Genomic DNA, 20,841 nt, shown 5'->3' with positions numbered 1-20,841 from the left:
AATAATGTTAGCGTGTAAAATGTTAGTAAAGGAAAAAAAAAATTAAGAGAAAACTTTGGGAAGGAAAAAGAGGGAGGTACATGTCTAACACACCTACAGCTAGAACTGATGTTAGATACACTGTTTGATGCCCAAAACTTTTACACAGTGTGTTACCTATCCAAAACACCATCTCAGCTTTTTGGGATCCTATCCTATCAACAGTGTAAAAGAAAAAAGTGTCAGCAGAGTTATGTGAGTTTTGTTTCTAACAGGAAAGATATACTGGGCTGTACAAAGGCTATAGCTGGCCCACTGTTAGTATGCAGCATTGCTGCATACTCTTCCCAGTGTGTGATGTGGACTGGAGATTTCATTACACCTTGCTGGTTCCTGTCTCTGTCTCTCCTTTTATACAGCTGTTTCTCTCAACTCCTTAGTAAATGAATTTAGGTTGGTGGGCTTGGATTTTTTATAGTGTGCAAAACCAAAATCCCACTACATGTCACAGCTCATCTAAGATGTTCTACAGTTCAGCTCTTGTGATTTAAGAAAGGAATTGGGTGTGATTGTGTTTCCATACCTGTGAAAATGTCAGTTATTGCTGTCTGCCTGCTGTGGTTTTACTGTGGCTAATACCTGGGTCTCTACTGACAGTGAGGCTGGGTATGTGCGTTTCTTTTGTATATGAAAGCAATATGTTTTAATTTGTTCTTTGAAATATAAGGAATGGGGACTGAGCTCCCAAATCGTACTCCATTACCTCTTCACTGCATATTCTTGAGTTCAGGCACATTTGAACTGCATTCAAACCACAAGGCATGGGCCTAGTTCAGAGCTGTATGTTCTCAGGTTCCGAAAATGTAGGTAATAGGGTTAAAGACAAAGCCCAAATATCCTATTGTAAGTCATTAGTTGTCAACATACATTAGTTGAGAAGTCGATTCCTTTAATGAGATAAATACCATACAAAGTTAATGTGGCTTCTTAGCATTCAGTGATATATAGTGCCTCTTTAAACAGATATCATTTTAAAGCTTACAAATGCCCAAGACAGACATGTTGCATGTGGCTAAGTTACTATGCATCACAAAAATACAAAATACCATCTGCTGCATCAGTGGAGGGAATTGTGTTGGTGGAACTGATCACCCCTTTGGTGATTATTTGTCTACCCAGGATTTAGCTATTCACTATCACGATATAACTGCATATTCCCAGAGATTATGTTTACTGAGAATTACATTTAAATGTTACTGTTAAAGAGCTCTTGCCCAATATTTAAATACTGGTGTGATCAACTGTGATTAAACCATGTGCCCAATGATAGTGCAATACTTCTGCTGGCCTATAAAATCTGGGATGCTTGAGTTGGAAAAGCAATGCACAGTTTCCAAGGAGTAGGGTGGGGTTGGGGTTCATTAGTGCGGTATCTACAGCTAGAAACAAGCACTGGCACTGCAAGTCTTTCACCATAAAATGCTTTTCACTCAGATAACTTGTACTGTAAATATTGACCAACATTGGGTGTCCAAAACATTGATTGGCTGTGAGTGTCTGATGTTGCTTCTCAGCAGTGCAGAATTGATGCAGTCCTAAATACAGAGAGAAGTTACCTATCATTAGGCAGAGAATCATAGGAATAGGAGCCCTATTTTGTTAGATCACCTAATAAAAGTAGCATTAGCATCATTCTCTGTGGTGTAAGCCCAGACTGAAGGATTACAGTGATTAATATAGTAAATTTTGGAATTTTCTATCATATTGAAAGCTCAGTTGTTTCAATATCTTGTTTCATCCTGCTCAAGTATGTTCATATATCTGGACTTTTTTTTCCTTTTTTTTTCCCCCATTGAGCAGATTTGCATCACCTTTTAAATTTTAATTCCAAAATAGTGAAATAGTTCACAATGATGTCTTTAAGCAAAGTAAAAACTTTCCAAGTAATCCCTGAACTGAATGACACCTCAGTTCCTCAATTGATCAGTGCAACATTTTATACTGTATTTTGCATTTGTACACATATTAAATGGCTGTGAATGTAGCCAACACATGGGAAAGCACAGCTACATTATAGTCTTCACAGTCGCAGGTTGGGACATAGGAGGAACAAGGCAGCTCACACACCATGACTCTACTATCACTCTCCTAACAGTCCCTACTGTACTTTCCTCCCAGGCAGGATCCAAGGACACTAAAATGGGTTATAAATGCCTCTTGAAATGACTCTTCCCTTTGTGTGGTAATTTGTTGTTGTTGGTTTTGTTTTTTTGTGTTTTTTTTTTTTTGTTTGGTCGTTGGGTTGGTTTTGGTTTTTTTTGGGTTGTTTTTTTCTTGTTTTGTTTTTGTTTTTTTTCTGTGTAGGTCCTCACTGATGATCATTAGGAAGTTTTCTTACATTGCCTCTCATTTCTAATCCCTTCTGCTGAACTTCACACTGGCTTATCTCACAGCATTGGTGCTCTGACACACCATTCAGTCTGCTCCCTTCTTCATGAATATGCACTTTATTCTCCTCCTTGAGTTTTTACAGTTACATAGGCGCAAATCCCTCTAGAAACAGGAAGGAGAAAGAGGTTTTTGTTGAGAAAACTACTCTAGGCACTGTCTTTTGTGTAAAGATTTTATTCCTTGTGGGATTTGAGTGGGATTATTTGGTTGTGGGTTTGTTTTTTTTTATTCTCCACTTTGGCACAATATCTAAAACAATGTCTCCTAGCATTGAAAGGAGGGAAGTTGAGAATGAGCTCGAGCACTTCCCATTACAGCTATTATAATGAGCTCTTTTCTTCCATTCTTCAGTATTTTCCCCATTCCCAAAGTCCCTTTGGGGAATATTAGAGTGAGAGCTGTAGCACTGTGCACTTGCTGGGGCCGCCTGTGGGCAGGAGTGGAAAGGAGTAATGTGTGTGATAGTTGAGGGCAAATAGCTTTAATTTAATTAGTAGATTAATTAAAGCTTTCTCCCTTGGGTAGAGTATGTGTGTGTGTGTGTGTGTGTGTGTGTGTGTAGAAAGTGTTCCTGCAGCCTCCTGTAGCTGTTCATCACGCATTTCTGTTCCAAGTGTGACTCAGATGGAGTTCCTATTGAACTTGCTGGGAGCCTGCACAATACAAATTTCCTGTCTAAGACCTTTTCTCTTCAAGGTTTTGTTTAAATGTAATGAAGTATAAATGGGCAAATAATAATGAGTAATAACAAGAACTTGTCTTGCAAATGAATGTAGCATCCGGCAGCACGACAAATGCAGAACTCCTAAAATCTTCTGTTTCCCAGTGTCCCCACAGTGAGAGAAGTCTTACGTTAGCACAGATTTCCTCAGCCTTTGCTCAGTGAAACTCATCATGAGGGGTTTTTTGGGGTTCTTTTACTCTGATAAACCATGCAAGGCTAGTTGGTAGCCTTGTCCTGAGGAAAGCAGATTAAGGTCAGCAGTGTCCTTGAGCTGTATTAACAAGATGAAGGCCAGCAAATACAGGAAGTGATTATGCCCCTCCACTCAGCACTTGCTGGACCACTTCTAGAATATTACATCCAGTTTTGGGCTCCTCAGTATATTAAAGATGTCAGTCAACTGTAGCAAGTTCAAAGGAAGGACACCAAGATGGCCTGTAAGGAGAGGATGAAGAAAATGAGCTTGTTTAGCTGGTGGAAGGAGGGAAACTTTGGAAGGCAATCTTGTGGCAGCCTTATAATATCTATGAGGAGATCACCAAGAAGAAAGAGCCCGGCTTTTTCATCATGGTGCATGGCAGGAAAACAATGGACTATGGGCATAAATTGAAACAAACAAAGTTCATAGTAGTGAGAGGCCTCTTTACCCTGAAAATAAGTGAACATTGAAATAAGTTGCATAAAAGTTGTTCAGTCTCCATTCTTGGAGTTTTCAAAAAATCAGATGGAAAAAGCCCTGAGAAACCTAGATTCATCCCATTGCTGACCCTGCTCACAGTGGGAGGTAGAGCTGAAGTCTTCTGTAAATCCTTTCCAATCTGACTTATCCTGTGATCCCATGATACTGTGTGAAAGACGTATGTCACAGATAGATACTTGCCATAGTCTCACAGCCACCAGAGACAAGGATGTCTGGATGAAGGCAAAGGTGTATGAGGGACTGAAGCTTTAAATATTGTTAAGAGACTGTCAGCTTTTCAGGCCTAGGTTGACCTCTGAGGAATGAAGGAGGAAGACATCTAGCAAGAAATATGGATAGGGACTTTAAGGGCATGTAGGGATAGGACAAGGGGCAAACTGAAAGAGGGTGGATTTAGATTAGGTATTAGGAAAAAGTTCTTTACTGTGAGGGTGGTGAGACACTGATACAGGTTGCCCAGAGATGTGCGGTCCCATCCCTGGAAGTGTTCAAGGACAGGTTGGATGGGGCTTTGAGCAACCTGGTCTAGTGGAAGCTGCCCCTGCCCATGGCAGGGGGATTGGAACTGGATGAGCATTAAGGTCCTTTCCAAACAAAACCATTATGTTATTCTACGTTTCTGTATGTTACTTTGAGCCATACTAATTTTTATCATTGGAGGAGAAATTCTTAGGAACAGTGGGAGAAAGCCATTTTATGTAATACAGTCAACAGTCAGAATTAGTTTCATCTCAAGCACAGTACGTCAAAAAGATTTTTAAACACTTTTCCAATGAGTGGTTTCATCCTGCCAGTACAAAGTTTTGAGAAACATTGCTTGGTATTGCCCACTGCTGGAGATAGAATAAAGGTGTATGTTGGTTAAACTCAAGAAATATCTTCCTGTGGAAGTCATCAACTATACTGAGCATGCCTTACCATACTCAAAAAGATGTTTTTCAACTGATTTTCAAGATAAAATGCCAGTCAAGGCAAACTCAAAATAGGTTTATCTGATGTTGCATAACACATCTTTTGTCCAGTGTTACCACTTCAGGAGGTATCCACCAAGTGAAGGGACCTGTTGATTATGCTGCTGCTATTTTCTAATCTGCAGTGAGAGACATGCATCTCTCCAGGAGCCATCAGTGTTAGAAAGCAACCATATCTTGAATTCATGCAAGCCAGTTTGAAAGGGATCAGTGCAGTTTTTTGGCAGTGTGCTCTGTTTGTCAGGGGTTTGTCTGCACAATTTGCTTAAAGCATAGTATCAAGACTATGCTGCGGATTGTACAGTTGTGCCTTGATTTGAATAAGTTTCTAATCACTTTACCCTTTCACTTAGTCTGAAGTGTTTTGAAATCACACTAGTTTGAGTGCCATTTACACAGGCAGACAAAAACGGAGTCAGCTGACAACGTAAGACCTTCCTTGTTGGAGACAACAATTTTTTCAACTGCCAAGGCAGTGTTGTGGGTACCAGTAGTGATGTAAATCAGTTGTGAAAACTCCAGATAATCAGAGCTCCTTCCCAAGCACCGCTATTTTTAACACATTTTCCAAGTCTTGGCCCTGGTTTGACCAGTTGAATCATTGCTTGATAAGGAGACGGATTATTTCTAGTAGTGTGGTTTCCATGACAAAGTAAGCTTTTTTTGGCAATGCTCACATAATAGTGTGTCATGTTTTGAGCTAACTTTTTAAAACTGAAAGTCATAATAGAATTAATAAAAAGTGTAATTCAGTATAAAGTGAGTGATCTAATATATCTAGCAGATTAAACTCCTGTCTTGTGTTACTTTAGAGACAACAGTTAGACAAAAAAAGGGAATGAGACTGTATTTCTTCTCTATGTTGATGTAAGATATTGTCCGTGAGGGATTTATTGAAGGGTTTTTTTGTTGTTTCTTTGCTTTGTCTTATCTGTATTTCTTTACCCCTCTCCTTATTGTCATGATGCCTGATATGCCATATCCTGAATGGAGTGGAAATATTCATTTTGAAAAGAAAAATGCCTTAACAGGCATAATGCATAAATACAGAAGAGGAAAGAACAGCTAATGATACTGAACTGCCATATTCGATAAGGTCTTTGTAGAAATGCAAATGCCAAGTGAATTGCAGAGTTCACTATCACATCTTTACTATCTCTTCAAAACATATGAATCCTGGAGTTTCTGAAGAATACTGCTGGCTTTTCTTACTAAGTTGTACAGTGAACTCACATTTTAAAGCAATTGTGAATATTCTTACACAGAATAAAATGAGAAGAACAGTATTTTTTTAATAACTGATTGTAGTCAAAGACAGTTCAGGTTTCTTGGCTAGACTTCTCTGCACTGTTGGCCCACAAGATGATTAGTTTGGATAACACTGAGATCTCTTTCAATACCCAGCTTTGATGTGTTAAAAAATTTCCAAATCCTTCCAGACACCCAACCCCCTTTCCTACGCACAAGCCTTTATCAGTGACTATGAACATGGCACAGGGATAATGTCCAATCCATAGAAAATGTCCTGGTTTTCCTCTGAGAAGACCTTTATCTACTTGCTATAACTGAGGAAATGATTTACATGGCAAATCATAGATGTCTTTTGCCATCAGAGATACCCTACAGAGTCCAAACTGTTCTGACAAAGGGCAAACATAAAGGCCTATGCAAGCAGCTGCAGCTGGAGGTCAAGTAAGATACACTACGGCACATCTAAACACATGGTCTAGACTTTTGTGCTTAGTCTTCTGGCCTGCTCACTTTGGGTACAGCTGTATATTACTGTTATAGACACAGTGCGTAAATCAGGGCAGCTACATAAGCAGAATGTTACATTTAAATTCATATCCTGTGTTCCTTAGTGCAAGTGGTTAGTAAGCACCTTCCTAATGTGGTCCAGTCTTGCTCTCTCTGGTGTCTACTCACAGCCTTGCTTTGTGCTCCTTGGATGTATTATTAAGGCCATTCTCACCCTATTTGCAGGTTTGTGGGACATGAGGGTCAAAGGCACAATGTCACTGGCTTGTACCACGCCATGCTTAATGTGAAGCACAGTTTGCTACATGTTGGGAAGAGGTGCAGAGCTGTTTCTGTGCTCTATAGATCTTTATGCACCAAATCAGACAGCTTGTGTTGTCTTTCCAGTATAGAAATCTTGAGGAAAGAAAGAAGTTCTCCTCGAAGTTACCTTGTTCCCAGTGTTTGATATACTTGAACCAAACCAAGAAGAAAGCAAGTTTATTTAAATTTTCTGCTGAAATAAGCTGGCAACATGTCTTTATTTCCATGACCAGGGAAACGTGTGAAACTTTTCTGATCTGCACAATTCCTCTTACGTGGTTCCTTCCCTGGAGCATCCACATATTTGAGCAATGCCTTGTTTAAACACATGACTCTAGAATTTGCTAATCTGATTTCACATATAGCTAGAGCAGGTCTAGAAGCAGCACAGGTGCGTTCACCCTTTTCTCTGCTCAGTTTTATGTACTATCTATGGCTTTCTTAATGGAACAGATCACACTAAAGCAACACCTTGAGAGAATGTGTGAGAGACTGTAACATAATAACATGATTGGTCTTAATTTTACCAAAATGTCAAGGGAACAGCAAAGAGTGAAATGGTACAACTTACAAATCACAGATGCCAGTTTATTTTAGTGGTGGCCACCTTAATAAAAATAAATGGAGAAAACCAAACACTCTTAATTTGTTGTACGTCTGTAGTGCAGTAGCTGCTTACTTTTGTCTGTGTTCTCTCAGAACAAAACAGACATTGATTGTATTTATTGTATTTGTACCTATACAAATATATGCCTGGTGTGAGTCAAACTCTTTCACTCCATGGAGAGTAATAATTTTTTAAAAAGGTTGAATTTCATGCACTATTCACTTGGTTTCTTGATTTTTCTAGTACGCGTCAAAGTATTCTTTTACTGCATGTATCACTGATTTCTTCTGGGAAACTGAAACTAGACTCTCTACTGAACTCAGGAAATTGCAAATGTCCTTGAGGCAAAAGAAATGAAATCAGGAGGCCATGAAGTTCAAGCTTACACTTCCATTTGATTTCTTCTCTGCTGTTCAGTTGTTGAAGACTGACTCAACAAATTAAAGGCTCTACCAATGCATAGTTAATGGAGAAACATGAAACGTGGATCCCTTCAGGAAAACATAACATTAAAGTGTCTCTGCATTCAACAGAGAAACTTTTTGTTATTAACAAGCCAAACGTGGTTTTATTTTCTCAGATGCATCTTCTTATTAGTGATGACAGACAGCTTCTACTCTCTCCTCTGGCTCTGAGGTTAACGTTTCTTCCCTTTCTTTGCTTTCTGTCTCACTTTCCATGTTCCCCAATATTTATATATTTTTTATTTTTTTTTTTAATCTGTTGGTGAAGACTGCTACAAAATGGCAAAAAAATGGTTATGGAAAGTCACATCAAAATATTCTGCCAATAGTGAAAGCTTAAGTAAGGCTACAGAGACAGGTGAAGCACATTGTTGTAGTGCTCTCTCTGCACCCAGCAGTCTGCATTTCAAATACATCCTGACCCAGGCTTGCTCAGATATAATTGACTAAATTTAGTCAGTTTAGTCAGAGAGATCTGACTGGCTACAAGGAAAAACAATAAAATCAGCTTTTAACCTTAGGCTTTCCTTATAATGAATCAAGTCCTGGTTTTGGTTTGCCTCTGCAAAAAAGACACCAAAAATAAGAAGGATAAATCACACTCTTTTGTCTTTTCACTATAGACTGAATCTAAACCTTCCTGTCAAAGGCCTGTGATTACCCCATAGAAAAATCTGTGCATGCTGAGCTTCTTATTTTTTAGTATCCTTTGATGGATTTTGCATAAATACATACATATAAATATATATATATGTTTTGAACTCCTATACATTTAACATACACAATATCAAGTTGAAAAGAGTTGAGGCTAACAACAAGTGGGCAAAGAAACTTTACCTTTTTTTATTCCTATCCTACTTGCATAGAAAATATTTGGTTTTTTTTTTTTTTGTATTATTGTTACTACTGCTACTAAGTGACAACTTTTCTAATCTGCATATGCTGAACTGTATAGAAACTGTCACATTCATGTACTGAGACAATCCCTGGACACATATGAGCAACTGTGGAGAGTGAACCCACCACCAGCAGCAGAACCATTATTTACTTGTTATTTCTCTTTTATCTTTTTAAAAGGTATTCTAAGAACTTGAATGTCAGCCAATGCAATTTTCTCAATCTTCATCAGGGTTTAGGGGATGATGTAGCAAAAGCCCTTATCTTCTTGGGAGATCCTAGAGATCTGTGACAATATATATTTTCCAGGCTCTTGGGAGCCCTTAGAGCAGAACAATGTTTGTTTTGAAGATGAACAAATCTAATACAGTTGTGCCTGGTGTATCCCATGCGGAAAATAGCTGAAATTCATCACTGGGATCTTGGAGATGAAACTGCATCGCATTGTCAGTTCCTACAAATGATGAGTAAAGATTTCCAGTAGAGGTTTGTTAGGAAACCCTTTCTATCTTTGATAGAGGGTTGGGGGCTTGTAGTATTACAAAGTCAAAACTGTACAATGGCTCAGTATCTCCTATCACACAAAAAAGTGCAACACAAGCTCTATCAAACTGATTACACATGACTTAACATTTACTTTAAGTGTGTATTGAGTGTGTGGTGGCAGTTCGATGCATTAATGACCCAAACTGGTCACTCCATTCCCTTTATTGGGATGTGAGGGAAGTAAAGCTTAACAGTGCAGCTAGGGCTTGAAAATTAACTGAGGAAGATTGAATTCAATTATTGCTTTACCTGTTTTCTTGTTCCTACTTAGTACGTAAGGGAAAACAGACCACTTGACAGATATACTCTGCTTCCTCTGTAGTTCTCCATTGTCAAGAGCAAAGGAAACGGGTTGGGAAATATGGGATGGGAAATATGAAATATGAAGCACAAAAATTGCTTCAGTGCAACAGGATGACCTATTTATTCCATCTTCAATCCATGCACTGATTTTCACGGTGCTTTTCACAGAGTGTAATTTGAACCTTAGTAGTGCCCCTATAAAATGATCTAATGAAACCTGAGGTAGTACTGCCCTTAAATTGATATTCCCTTAAACTGATATTCCCTAGCCACTGTCTGCAAAAGGTATGAAATCTTGTATTGATTTCTGGGAATGGATCACATTGTTTTTTTATTACCTCTTTGGGATTGTCTGCGTTCTGTTGGTTGCAATGTACCTCTTATAAGATAACTTATCTTTTTCTTCCCCACCATTTGTTGTTTTTGTGTTTGGGATTGTTTTTGTTTTTGTTTTCTTCTTATGGTGGGCTGCTTTAGGAAAAAAAAAGAAAAGAAAATGTTTGGATCAAGCCATCTCTGTTCAGTTGGCATTACATTCTTTTTTGGCAAGAAAGTTGCCTTGTATTCATGGGGAATAAAGGAAGAAGGAAACATTAAGGAATGAACAGGGTAAAAGACTGGGAGAAAGAGCTTTTGATGTAGTTTTGAATCCTGGGTGAGGTTAATGGGTTGTGCAAGGTTCATGAGAAACTGGTGCGAGATCAAACTGAGCCTCAGTTGATTTCTGATTCCTCTTGTAGTTATTTCTCTATTTAGAAGTACATTTGCTTCAGCTTTATATGAAGAAGGAATGCAATAAAATAATGCAAACGCATTAGAAATTACTTGACAGGGAGAACAACATAAAAAGCCAAGAAACTTTATAAGAATTATAATTCCATGGTTTGGCCATAAGACTGCTGGTGATGCAGGAGGGGGATAAATAAATAATTGTTGCATTTTTTCTCATCTTCTAAGGGTGTTTTCTTTTTTCTCTTTGCAATGAGACCTCAAAACTTGCTGTTGTTGCCTGATAAGCTCACTAACAGTTTGAAGTTTGTAATTGTTCTTTTTCCACATTTTTCCCCACATTTCAGGTTACAGCAACCCATTCCAACTGCATCATTAAGAAGGAGCAGGAGACTTGTCTGGAGAAAATACGGAGGGCAGCTGCCCTGAACCCTCTCAATGACTCTTCTCCAGGTGAGTTTCAGCTTGCAATGTACCTTGTACGTTGAACTGGTGGTTTCTAAACATTTCCTGTCATGTCTGCAGGGGTTTTTGGCAATGTCAATGCAAACATTTTACGGTAAGAGGTGCAATCACTGCAGCTAAATGAGCTTAGAGAAACATTATAAGGACAAAAAATCAATCAGTGGGGATGTACCAGAACAATTGCTGGTTATTATCAGAGGTCAGGAATTTGCTTCTGTGCTTTAGGTGATGCAGTGATATATGTCTACAAAATTAATCTATAAAGGAAAAAAGAAAAAAGAAACAGCATGTCTGGATAGCCCTCGGTAGTGTTTGTGTCTTCTGCTGGAGCAGGTGGTAACAGCTTTTGGGGACTGGACATAAGACTAAGTGCATCATTGGTCTGTTCTGTAACAGCTCATTCCCTCCTCAGCTCAGTAATAATTCGTGCCTCTGTCACATGATCTGAAGACATTTACAGGGATTAACATTGTGATGACCATAATCTTGATGAAGAATACTGGTGCTATTGCTAAGATAAGGAACTGAGGCTGCAAGCAAAGAAGAAGTTAATAGTTTAATATCCTGCCTCATTTCTCACTGACTGCAGCAGGAGCTGCTTCTGGCCAGCACCAGTGAGAAAAGAGCAAAGAATTACAAAGAAACTAATTGGAAATCAGGGTCTGCTTTCTGAGTCCTGTCCAAGCTGCTTCTATTGTGACTAGAATTAGTAAAACTGCAGAGAAAAGCAGATAAAATGCATTGTGTGTACAATAAAAAAGGAGAGCTTTCTCTCCCCTTTTCTTCACCACATATTTTACCCCAGAAGCAAGGAGGAGCAGAATGCAGATATCTGTGTTACCAGAGCATCCTCTGAAGCAAGCCATTCCTGCATTTTAGCTTCTAGGAGTACTTACTAGAGAATATTTATCTCATATCCATTCTGCTCTTCATCTCATATATAAAGTCATTTTTCTTCTGCTTCCCAGTTTTGGGCAAATGAACTGTGTGGTTTGGTGGAACTGAAGAAATCGTATACTTCAGGCAGTTCATTTCAGCTCCAAGGATGTTTTGAGACCCTCTCTACACAGTACAGAAGAATTTTCCAATTCTTCTCTGGTCCAGAAGTGGCATAAGAAAGGGAAAAAAGGGAGAAAAATTTGTTTCTCCTCCCCTATTCTCAGAATAATATCAGAAGCTGATCATGAGCCCTCCGTCTTATCATTATGCAATGACTGTTATTTTTATTCAAGAATTCACAGATTTTCTCTGGTCAAAAGAGACCATTTCACCAGCTAGTTCTTCACTCAAATCCAGAATAACCCTTGCAGTTGGGGGACTATTCATATGGACCTCCTCCCTTCTGCCTCTTCCACATTCAAAAAGCACAGCTCAGAGATAAAGGAGGTCCAGAGCCAGTGGAAAGGCTTTTGCATCATAATATGATTAAAATGTATCAGGCATGCAGGCAGGGAGTGAATCTTTTCAAGCACTAGCTCAGCAGCAGAACTCAGCTGCTCTTCGTTCTGTTGTCCCAGGATCACTATGCATCCTTTAGTTGTTCACATCCTGGTGCAATGAGTTCCACAGATCATGAATCCTACTCCAGGGTGCCCACATGATGCAAAAAACCATAATGGTAATAGTAGGATCTCTGCTCCTGTTTAGAGCTTGTCTTTTGCACTGATATTTCTCCTTCCTATAAGTACTGCATGGAGAGAAATGCACTTTGATGTCAAAAGAAGAACATCTTATGGGTTCCTACATTTTGCAATAACTCTCCTGCATTAGGTTTGTCCCCTTGCTGTGTTCAGCATCTGTGTACACAGACATAAACTAAATGGTTCCCCAGAGCCTCTCTGGGTAAGATCCAACACAAGCACAATGTTGATTCTGCAACTGCAACCACAGGTCTTGAAGAACAAGGCTGGCACTGTATTAAGGAAAGCATACAGCCCTGATTTATCAGGGCTCTGATGTTTTCCTCTTTCCCTCCCCCTCTACCTCTTGTGCCCAGATGTTATGCTCATTACTGTTTTATTTTTCACAGCCCTGTTTTCTCTCCTTCTGAGGCTGTGTAATACCTATAATGCTTCAGAGACAATGGTTGCCTTGAGATTTTCTGTTTGTTTTTCTCCATGAGTTTTATGATGGCTTCTTCTTCTTAAATGTTTTAAATTCTTCATGAGCCTTTATCTGAAAAGAAACAAGGGGTGTGTGCTGACCCTATGTCTCCATCCCCATTTGACCATCACCTACAGCCTGAATGAAAAAGAGAATTTGAAAAAAAAAAGAAATCTCAGCAGGAACCAGAATCTGACTCCTTCGCTCTGGAGTGGGAATTAAAGTGATAAGGGGAAATAATTAATGTAAAAGGCAGAAAAGAAAGGAATGATCACTTCGTATTTAACTTCTCCAGGCAGTGTAGCCAGGCTACATCAATGTTTACTATTTTCCTTTTCTGAGTTTTTGTCCCTGTTCTAGTGTAGAGCTGCCCCAGTTCCTGCTGAACACTCTTCTAACTGTCAACAGTCCTCAAGGGGTGTTCTGCGGGATAAGAATTGATTAAGCTCACTGCTGATCCATATGCATTCTTTTTAATTTTTATTTTCTTCTAGACTCTGCTAACATGTTCCCAGCCCTGGTGTCACAAAAGAATGGCACAGGAGTTACTCAGATACTTAATGGCAGTTTCCTGGTTCAAGTACACTTAGTATGGAATTAATCTAATTAAATGCTGAAACCTGCAAATGCATCTACACCACAAATGAGCAAGTCAGCTTGCTCATTTGTAGCTCTGAATATCTGCTGAGTAGACTTAAGACATAATTCAGTTAAGATTAGATGATACCTTTTTTTGTCTATGGACATATATGGGAGTAAGGGTGACCATCTCAGTTGTAAATATTTACAATGTAGCAATCTACATTTTATGAGAAAAATCCTACCTCAAGCATCTGGCTCTGTTGTACCGCCTAAGTCATGCTAAATGTCGTGATTACGTGAAAAAATCTGGACTGTAACTTTTACCATGGGATGTTTTGATGTGTAGGTCTTCATGCCATCCATGTACTTAACTGTAGCAGATCTACTTAGGCCTGTGTGACCTCAAAAGACAGGCAAGTGTTCAGCAGCCTGCACATTCATGCTTTCCACATGCATGCACTGGCAAAGAGAATGTCCCAGCTGTCTTCTGCTTCCTGGTGAGCTTCTATCTGACGTAGTTGTAACTCCAAGGGTCTTACACATTTTTCTGGCTTGCTCTGGGATGCACTAACCAGTTTTAACTGATATTGTTCAGGGTCACAGCTGGGAAGTATGCTACTCAGAGAAATCCTATGATAGAAAGAGCCCTGCTGATAAAGTGTAGAACATTTCTACAGCTGTAGATTGGCATGATAGGCTTTTCCCAGCCTGTTACCTGTCTTGCTTTCCACAGTTGGAACTTTATATTCCTGACTTGTCCTCTGAATTTGGTGCTCTCTCAAATGGTGGGGGAGTTCCTTGAATGCTCTGTGAACTAGGTCCTCTGATTTAATATTTATAGTGCCTCAAATGCACTAGTCTGGAATGAGACAAATTGTGGTAATAGTGAACACAAAGAACTTGAATAGAAATAGGAGTGATTAGGACTCATTGGTGATTTTGTGGTTCATGACTTGACTTACTGTCAAATTAATCTTTAACTTGTAGTCCTAGTTAACTAGTCCCACTTCTCCTGTCCTTCCTCTGAAAAATGTTGAAAGGCAGTGGCATTGCCAGGCAAGTCAAGAAATTCAAATGAAATATGTATCTGTTTATAGTCAATAGATCAAAATAAGTACTTAAAAGACACTTCAGAAGTATGTGCAGGACTTAAACTTCCGTTATTTTAGACATCCATCTTACATTGAGAAGACTGTAACAAGTGCCCATTTCTTTCACATTGCCTGTTAAAGCACTCATTACAGAGGTCTGAGGTTAGCTGGTATGAATACTGTGAATAGCTATGTAGCAATACTGGAATGAACAAAATCATCACAATTCCGACGTAAAGTAAGCTGCAGGCTCTATACAGAATCTTTCTCTCAAATGGAGCAAAGCTAAAAGGGATGTTGCTAGCCTACTGCGAATTCAGCTCCATTAGTGAAGCTGAAGGCCTGGAAGTGCATTGTCATTGAAAAAGTTCAGGATCAGTTTTGACAGGGGAAGAAAGGATTCTGTGCTACAGAAAAACTGCTTTGGAATGACCTATGGAAAAGTTTCTTGCTAGTCACGTCTGGAGACAGGACAAAACTCTAATGGGTGAACTATACATATGTTCCTGTTTCTTGGAAAAGGCTCTAGCATATTTCTTTTTTTGCCCTCTATAATATACAGCCAAGCTATATATATGTATGTATATGTGATCTGCCTGGCAAAACCAATAGCATAATAATGATAATTGTAGCTGTGAAGGTTTTCTGGTAGCAGGGATTAAAACCCCATCCATTTTGTAGCCTAGACATAATATGAAGATGCACATATTAGTGCCAGTTGAACAGGGGTAGTAATTTGGCATTGTAACTCAGCTGAGATCATGGTCTTAGGAGCAGAAATAATTTTCTGCAGAGCAGTGTTGTGTTTGTGTAATCCTACAACTTTTGCTTCCAGATCTAGCTGGGTTGCCATTAGACAGGGGGTCTCTGTACAGTTCTTCATGGGGAATCACAGTGTCTTTGATAATCCTATGTGTCTCAGGGTCAAGAAAATCTTTCCTTAATACACATTCCCTTTCTCTTCAGTACCTACCATGTGTTATTTATAGTATAGTCCTAAACCATGGCAAATTGATGGAGTGTGTAGGGCTGTAGCTGCATCACACAGTACCAGGACAGTATTCTGCCATGGATTTTCTACAGTGCACATGATAAATATGGATACTTCAGTCTCTGTCCTAAAAATCTTATCCCCAAATCCTACTAGTTCTTATTCACTGCTTTATCTCCAGGGATGTGATTTGTCTCTCTTGATTTTGGTAACTAACCTAAATTGTCTAGTATAAACTATGTCTAAGTAGCTACAGAATAGCTGTGGGTCCTTCCTTAGAGCTATTCCTTTCAAACTGCTATGGGTTCCTGACATTTCTGGGATAAATTGTTCTCTGGAATGGCCTTTCTCTCTACTAACTTAAGAGGGAAGCTGGAGGACAATTTCAGCTAAATGGACTCTCTAAGAAAGTTAAAACATAGGTGGGGTGATCATCAGCCTGGGGATGGTCAGTTAAGATGACTCAGAAAACATGCAAAAAATTGCTGTAATGGAGCAGAAATTTCTATTATCTCCTTGGGCACATGAACACATCCTGCTGATACATTTCACAGCATTTTGGTGGTTTAAATGAGGCCTACCTCCTTTGCAAGCCCTGCTCAGAAATCTAGTTTTAGTTATCTTCTCAGCATGTGCTGAACTTACATTCAGATGGGAAACGAAGGGAAGGAAAAGTACTGGAATTTAATAGCTACAGCTCTGAAAACACCATTAACTGCAAAACACGTGTATAAGCTGCTATTCCCATCGCATAGCATATATCCGTAATAATTTCTACCTGGTTCTTTCAAGGTTATTACTTTTGTAATCTCCAGAATTGCCAGGAAGTCTTTTAATAACCAAGGAACATAAGTTAAAAGAAAGCAAAAGGTGGAATGGAATTTGTACAGGCAACTGGGTAAGATACTGACTTGGATTGGGATTTTTTTTTTTTTTTTTTTTTAACTTTTGGAAAAAAAAAAACCCACAATTATTTACACAGCTCCACTTGTGAGTTCCTTTTTTCTACAGTGACAGCTAGTTCGTTAAACCGTACTATCTCTCATTTTTGTCCGACATTAAATCATATCAAGAAGCCCAGTGTTGTCTTCTGCTACACGGTGTACACAATGTGAGATGAGAAGATGAGCTAAACAAGGGCAGCTTCTTTCCTATGTATGCGGAAGCTATCTGAAGTGAGTGTTTACCCTATATACTTCTTTATTTGCTTTTGGCTTTTGGTTGTTGGTTTTGGTTTGTTTTTTTAAATGGCTGTTTTCAAATATAAAGGGTAGTAGATGCATTTGGACAAGCTTTACTGCTGGGGCAAGATAATTAAAACAATTCCCCTGCCCCAAGCTGCAATTGTGAGCATTGCGTGTAATTGCAAGCATGATACACCAGATCACTCCATTTAAGAAATGAACGATGAACAGCAGTAAAACTTATGCAATTAAATGAGTGATGTTCTTGTGCTTGTGCTCCCATGATCTTCCGTCATGAACAGCTGGAGGTGACGAGACCTCACTTCAAGTATTGTGTACAGTACTGGTGTCCTAAACATAAGCAGAACATGGAACTGTTGGAACAAGTCCAGAGGAGGGCCACGAGGATGATCAGGGGACTGGAGCACCTCCCATATGAAGACAGGCTGAGGAAGTTGGGGCTGTGCAGCCTGGAGAAGAGAAGGCTGCGTGGAGACCTCATAGCAGCCTTCCAGTATCTGAAGGGGGCCTATAGGGATGCTGGGGAGGGACTTTTCATTAGGGACTGCAGTGACAGGACAAGGGGTAATGGGTTAAACAGATTGGATATAAAGAAGAAGTTCTTTACTGTAAGGTTGCTGAGACAGTGGAATAGGTTGCCCAGGGAGGTTGTGAATGCTCCATCCCTGGCAGTGTTCAAGGCCAGGTTGGACAGAGCCTTGGGTGACGCAGTTTAGTGTGAGGTGTTCCTGCCCATGGCAGGGGGATTGGAACTAGATGATCTTAGGGTCTTTTCCAACCCTAACTGTTCTATGATTCTATGACAACTTACAGTCATTTAAATTTTTAACATCTGTAGTACCATGGCAGAAAAAATTCCCACACAGGCTATTACCATGTCATCTGAATTATAAGTGACTGACCATCTATGATTTTAGTATGATTTTCATCAGGTCTTTGCAGCTCCTTTTGTACTGTGTGCTTGGGCTGTACCCCATCAGCTGCTGTAGTCTTCTGCAGAAGACGATACATTTCAATGCTGAATTAAAGAGTTTCCTTGCATGCAAACTGTATTCATGAAGGTCCTGAAAGCACATTGAGTTTCTGTGAAAATGTGTGAGTCAGGTGTCAGACAAACAGATATTCTTTTAAAGGTAATTTTGTGAAAATGCTCTTTTGTTCCTATTCCCATGGCATATTTCTGTGTCTGCCTGCCATATTTGCTGACAAAAGTAAGTCTTTATTGCTTCTTTAGATTGTTAGTCTTGCTGAGAAAAACACAGCAGTAAGAGTGAATTTGATTCTTGCTGGAAATAATGGCACAGTTGACTGGTTTCTAGGATCTTTATTTCTAGTGATGAAACACAGATTAAGATAGCACTAACTTTGAATTACTCTGCACTGGCAGTGACAACATTTCAGAGAAATCTTAAATTAACCACAGAATTTGCCTGTGTATTGTATTCTAGTGTCCAGTAAATTTCTGAAGAGAAAGAATTAAGGAATTACTTTGAAGATTTTTAGGACCAGATTCAGATATGCAGAAACTGCAAGTGCCTCTAGATTCTCTATGGTATTATTCTGACATGCGGCCTACATAAGATCTATGGTCATCTGGGCTGGCAACTCAGCAACAGGGTGGTTGGAATTCCATAATCTTTAAGGTCCCTTCTAACCCAAACCTTTGTATGATTTTGTGCTTCTATGATTCTATGAATAGAGATGCTGGAGCAGGAACACACTGTGTGACGCTGGTTTTTCATCATCTGACAGGGCTATGAACTTGTGGAATGTACAAAACTTTTCCAGTAGAAGTGTGTATGGGAAGCAGTGCTTCAACCTGGCATCTGCTGCAGAGAAGCATGACAAGACTTCCTTTACTCACGCTGTGCTCACACTTTACTGGAGACAGTGGTCACACAGTTGGTCATTCGCATGAGAGTACAATGGTAGTCATCAAGCATCATACAGTATCCTTCTGTTTCTGCCTTGTTTCTATTCCATCCTTCACTCAGTCTCTCATTAGAGGCAGATTTAACAGGCTTAGCAGTAGCACAGCCCAGGAAGCGAACTGGTTGGACCTTATTTTCTGGGATATATGGGGCTTTTGTGAGCCTGAGCCTACTGTGAAGGTGGCATTGTTTGAACTTCCTCAGTTATCTTTCTCTAGTTTGATATGTGGTTGACGACAATAGCAGGGTTGAGGTTTTTGGTTTGTTTGGGGGTTCGTTTTTTGGTGTTTTTTTTTTTGGGGGGGTGGGGGGACAGTTTGTTCAGTGAGGCAGCATGGAGTTGTTTTTCTCATGGAGCTTGAGATTTCTTGCCATTTGTTTCTTTATTTTTTATCTCAGCTATTGTCCTGAAGCTTCCTTCCCAGTCAATGGACAAAAGTTGTCTTTTTGACGGAATGACTTCATCAGACGTATTTGAAATGTCTCCTTTCAGATAAGAGGCATTGTTCTCTAGGATTGCCTATTTCTGTCTATTCTTACAAAAAAAATTGGGGGCTATTTAAAAGTAGATGTTGGTAATTGGTCAGTTGAATCTCACTGTGGAAAGCAGATTTGCCAGCTGCTGCTTGCTTCATTAATGGGAAAGGGTGTCTGTACTTAAACCCCTTGCCACTTTACAAGAACCTCTACACCTCATCTTCTGACCCCTCACAATAATATGATACATCTCCATGCTATTCAAAGCAAGCCTCTCTCCATTTGAATTTATAGGAGGGGAATCCGAATTAGTCTCAAGCTTGAAGGTGGAATATGCTGCAGGGCCATTTGCCCTATTCTTCCTAGCTGGATATGCAAATATATTAATAAATGCACTAACCACCCTCCTATTCTTAAACCCCAGCATGCTCAATCTATCATCAGAAGTCTTCCCAATTATCTTAGCTACAAAAACCCTACTCCTTTCTTCAGGCTTCCTATGGATCCAAGCTCCTTACGCAGAATTCAGATATGACCAACTCATGCACCTCCTCTGAAAAAATTCTCCCACTAGCACTAGCACTGTACCTCTGACAGAGGTGGGAGAACAATAAATACAATGGGAAAAAGAAGGGTTTAGAGCAAATTCCAGTGGCTTTCCATTAATAACAGGAAGATTTTCTGTATACTGTTAAGAATCACTTCCTTTTCACCAGCGTATGGGCTTTTGGAGGAACATGCTGTATATTTTGTATATTTAGAATCACTCCTTTTGGTATCTGTTTGTATATAGAATCACTTGAAAAGTTCTAGTCATGAGTCAAGTGTTGTTAGACCAAGATTCAAGAGAGTCTTCTTAACCTGTTCCATACTGTGAAATGTATTTTTCATACGAGACTTTAGCAAGCACTGATATACTCACATAGGTGGCCAATCACTAAAATTGCTCAACTGTGCAATTTCAATTCTTGTTTCAGCTTATTCTGAGCTACATGCACTACTTCTTAATATACCTTGCAAACTTAAGCCAAGAAATTCATTGCAGGAAACTGCCTACGCAATAATACATGCAATTGAGTAAGTGTAATAATTTGGACCTCTGACAGGTTTTGCATATTGATTTTTCCTCAGCAAAATAAAACTGAAGAACAGTAAGTTAAATCATCTTCAGACAGATGAGCAAGTTACAGTACTATGACAAGTTATTAAACACCCCGTCTGCTAAGCAGTAGAAAAATATGTGTGTGTACACTCACCATTGCAAAAATGAGATAGTTCTGTTTCACTTACTTTCAAAAGCAGAAGTGCAAAGTAACTTACATGCATAATAACACCTTAAATATCAACCCCCCAAGCCCTTACTAAGCCCTGTTTTTTCAACAAAGTTCTCCATATTTCTGCTTCATTAGGCACTTAAGCTATGCTCTTTCTTTTGTTGGAAATTAGAATGGAGCAGTTCTTAATCTCTTCTGCAGGATGCTGAAGAGATTTAGAAAGTGGAGACATCCCTGCAGTACCTGCTGAACTTCATGGCCTCTTGGCCTCTTCCATTGCTGGAAGAGCA

At 39.4% G+C, this 20,841-nt stretch overlaps 1 protein-coding gene across 11 annotated transcripts in view; it reads left to right on the top strand.

Moving 5' to 3' along the window:
* Window positions 1-20,841, top strand: part of ADCYAP1R1 (ADCYAP receptor type I) — a 137,937-nt gene that overhangs the window by 44,702 nt on the left and 72,394 nt on the right. For all 11 annotated transcript variants that reach the window (XM_057398930.1, XM_057398934.1, XM_057398941.1 and 8 more), the window contains one exon: window positions 10,780-10,885. In XM_057398930.1, the coding sequence (XP_057254913.1) occupies window positions 10,780-10,885 (106 nt within the window). The remainder of the gene's footprint in view (window positions 1-10,779; window positions 10,886-20,841) is intronic.

This window comes from Pezoporus wallicus, unplaced genomic scaffold, assembly GCF_028554395.1.
Source record: "Pezoporus wallicus isolate ANWC-B61680 ecotype Strahan unplaced genomic scaffold, APGP_CSIRO_Pwel_v1 contig_3487, whole genome shotgun sequence".
Classification (NCBI taxonomy): domain Eukaryota; kingdom Metazoa; phylum Chordata; class Aves; order Psittaciformes; family Psittacidae; genus Pezoporus; species Pezoporus wallicus.
The sequence above is the reverse complement of the archived record's forward strand: the minus strand, read 5'-3'. Positions and strand labels throughout refer to the sequence as shown.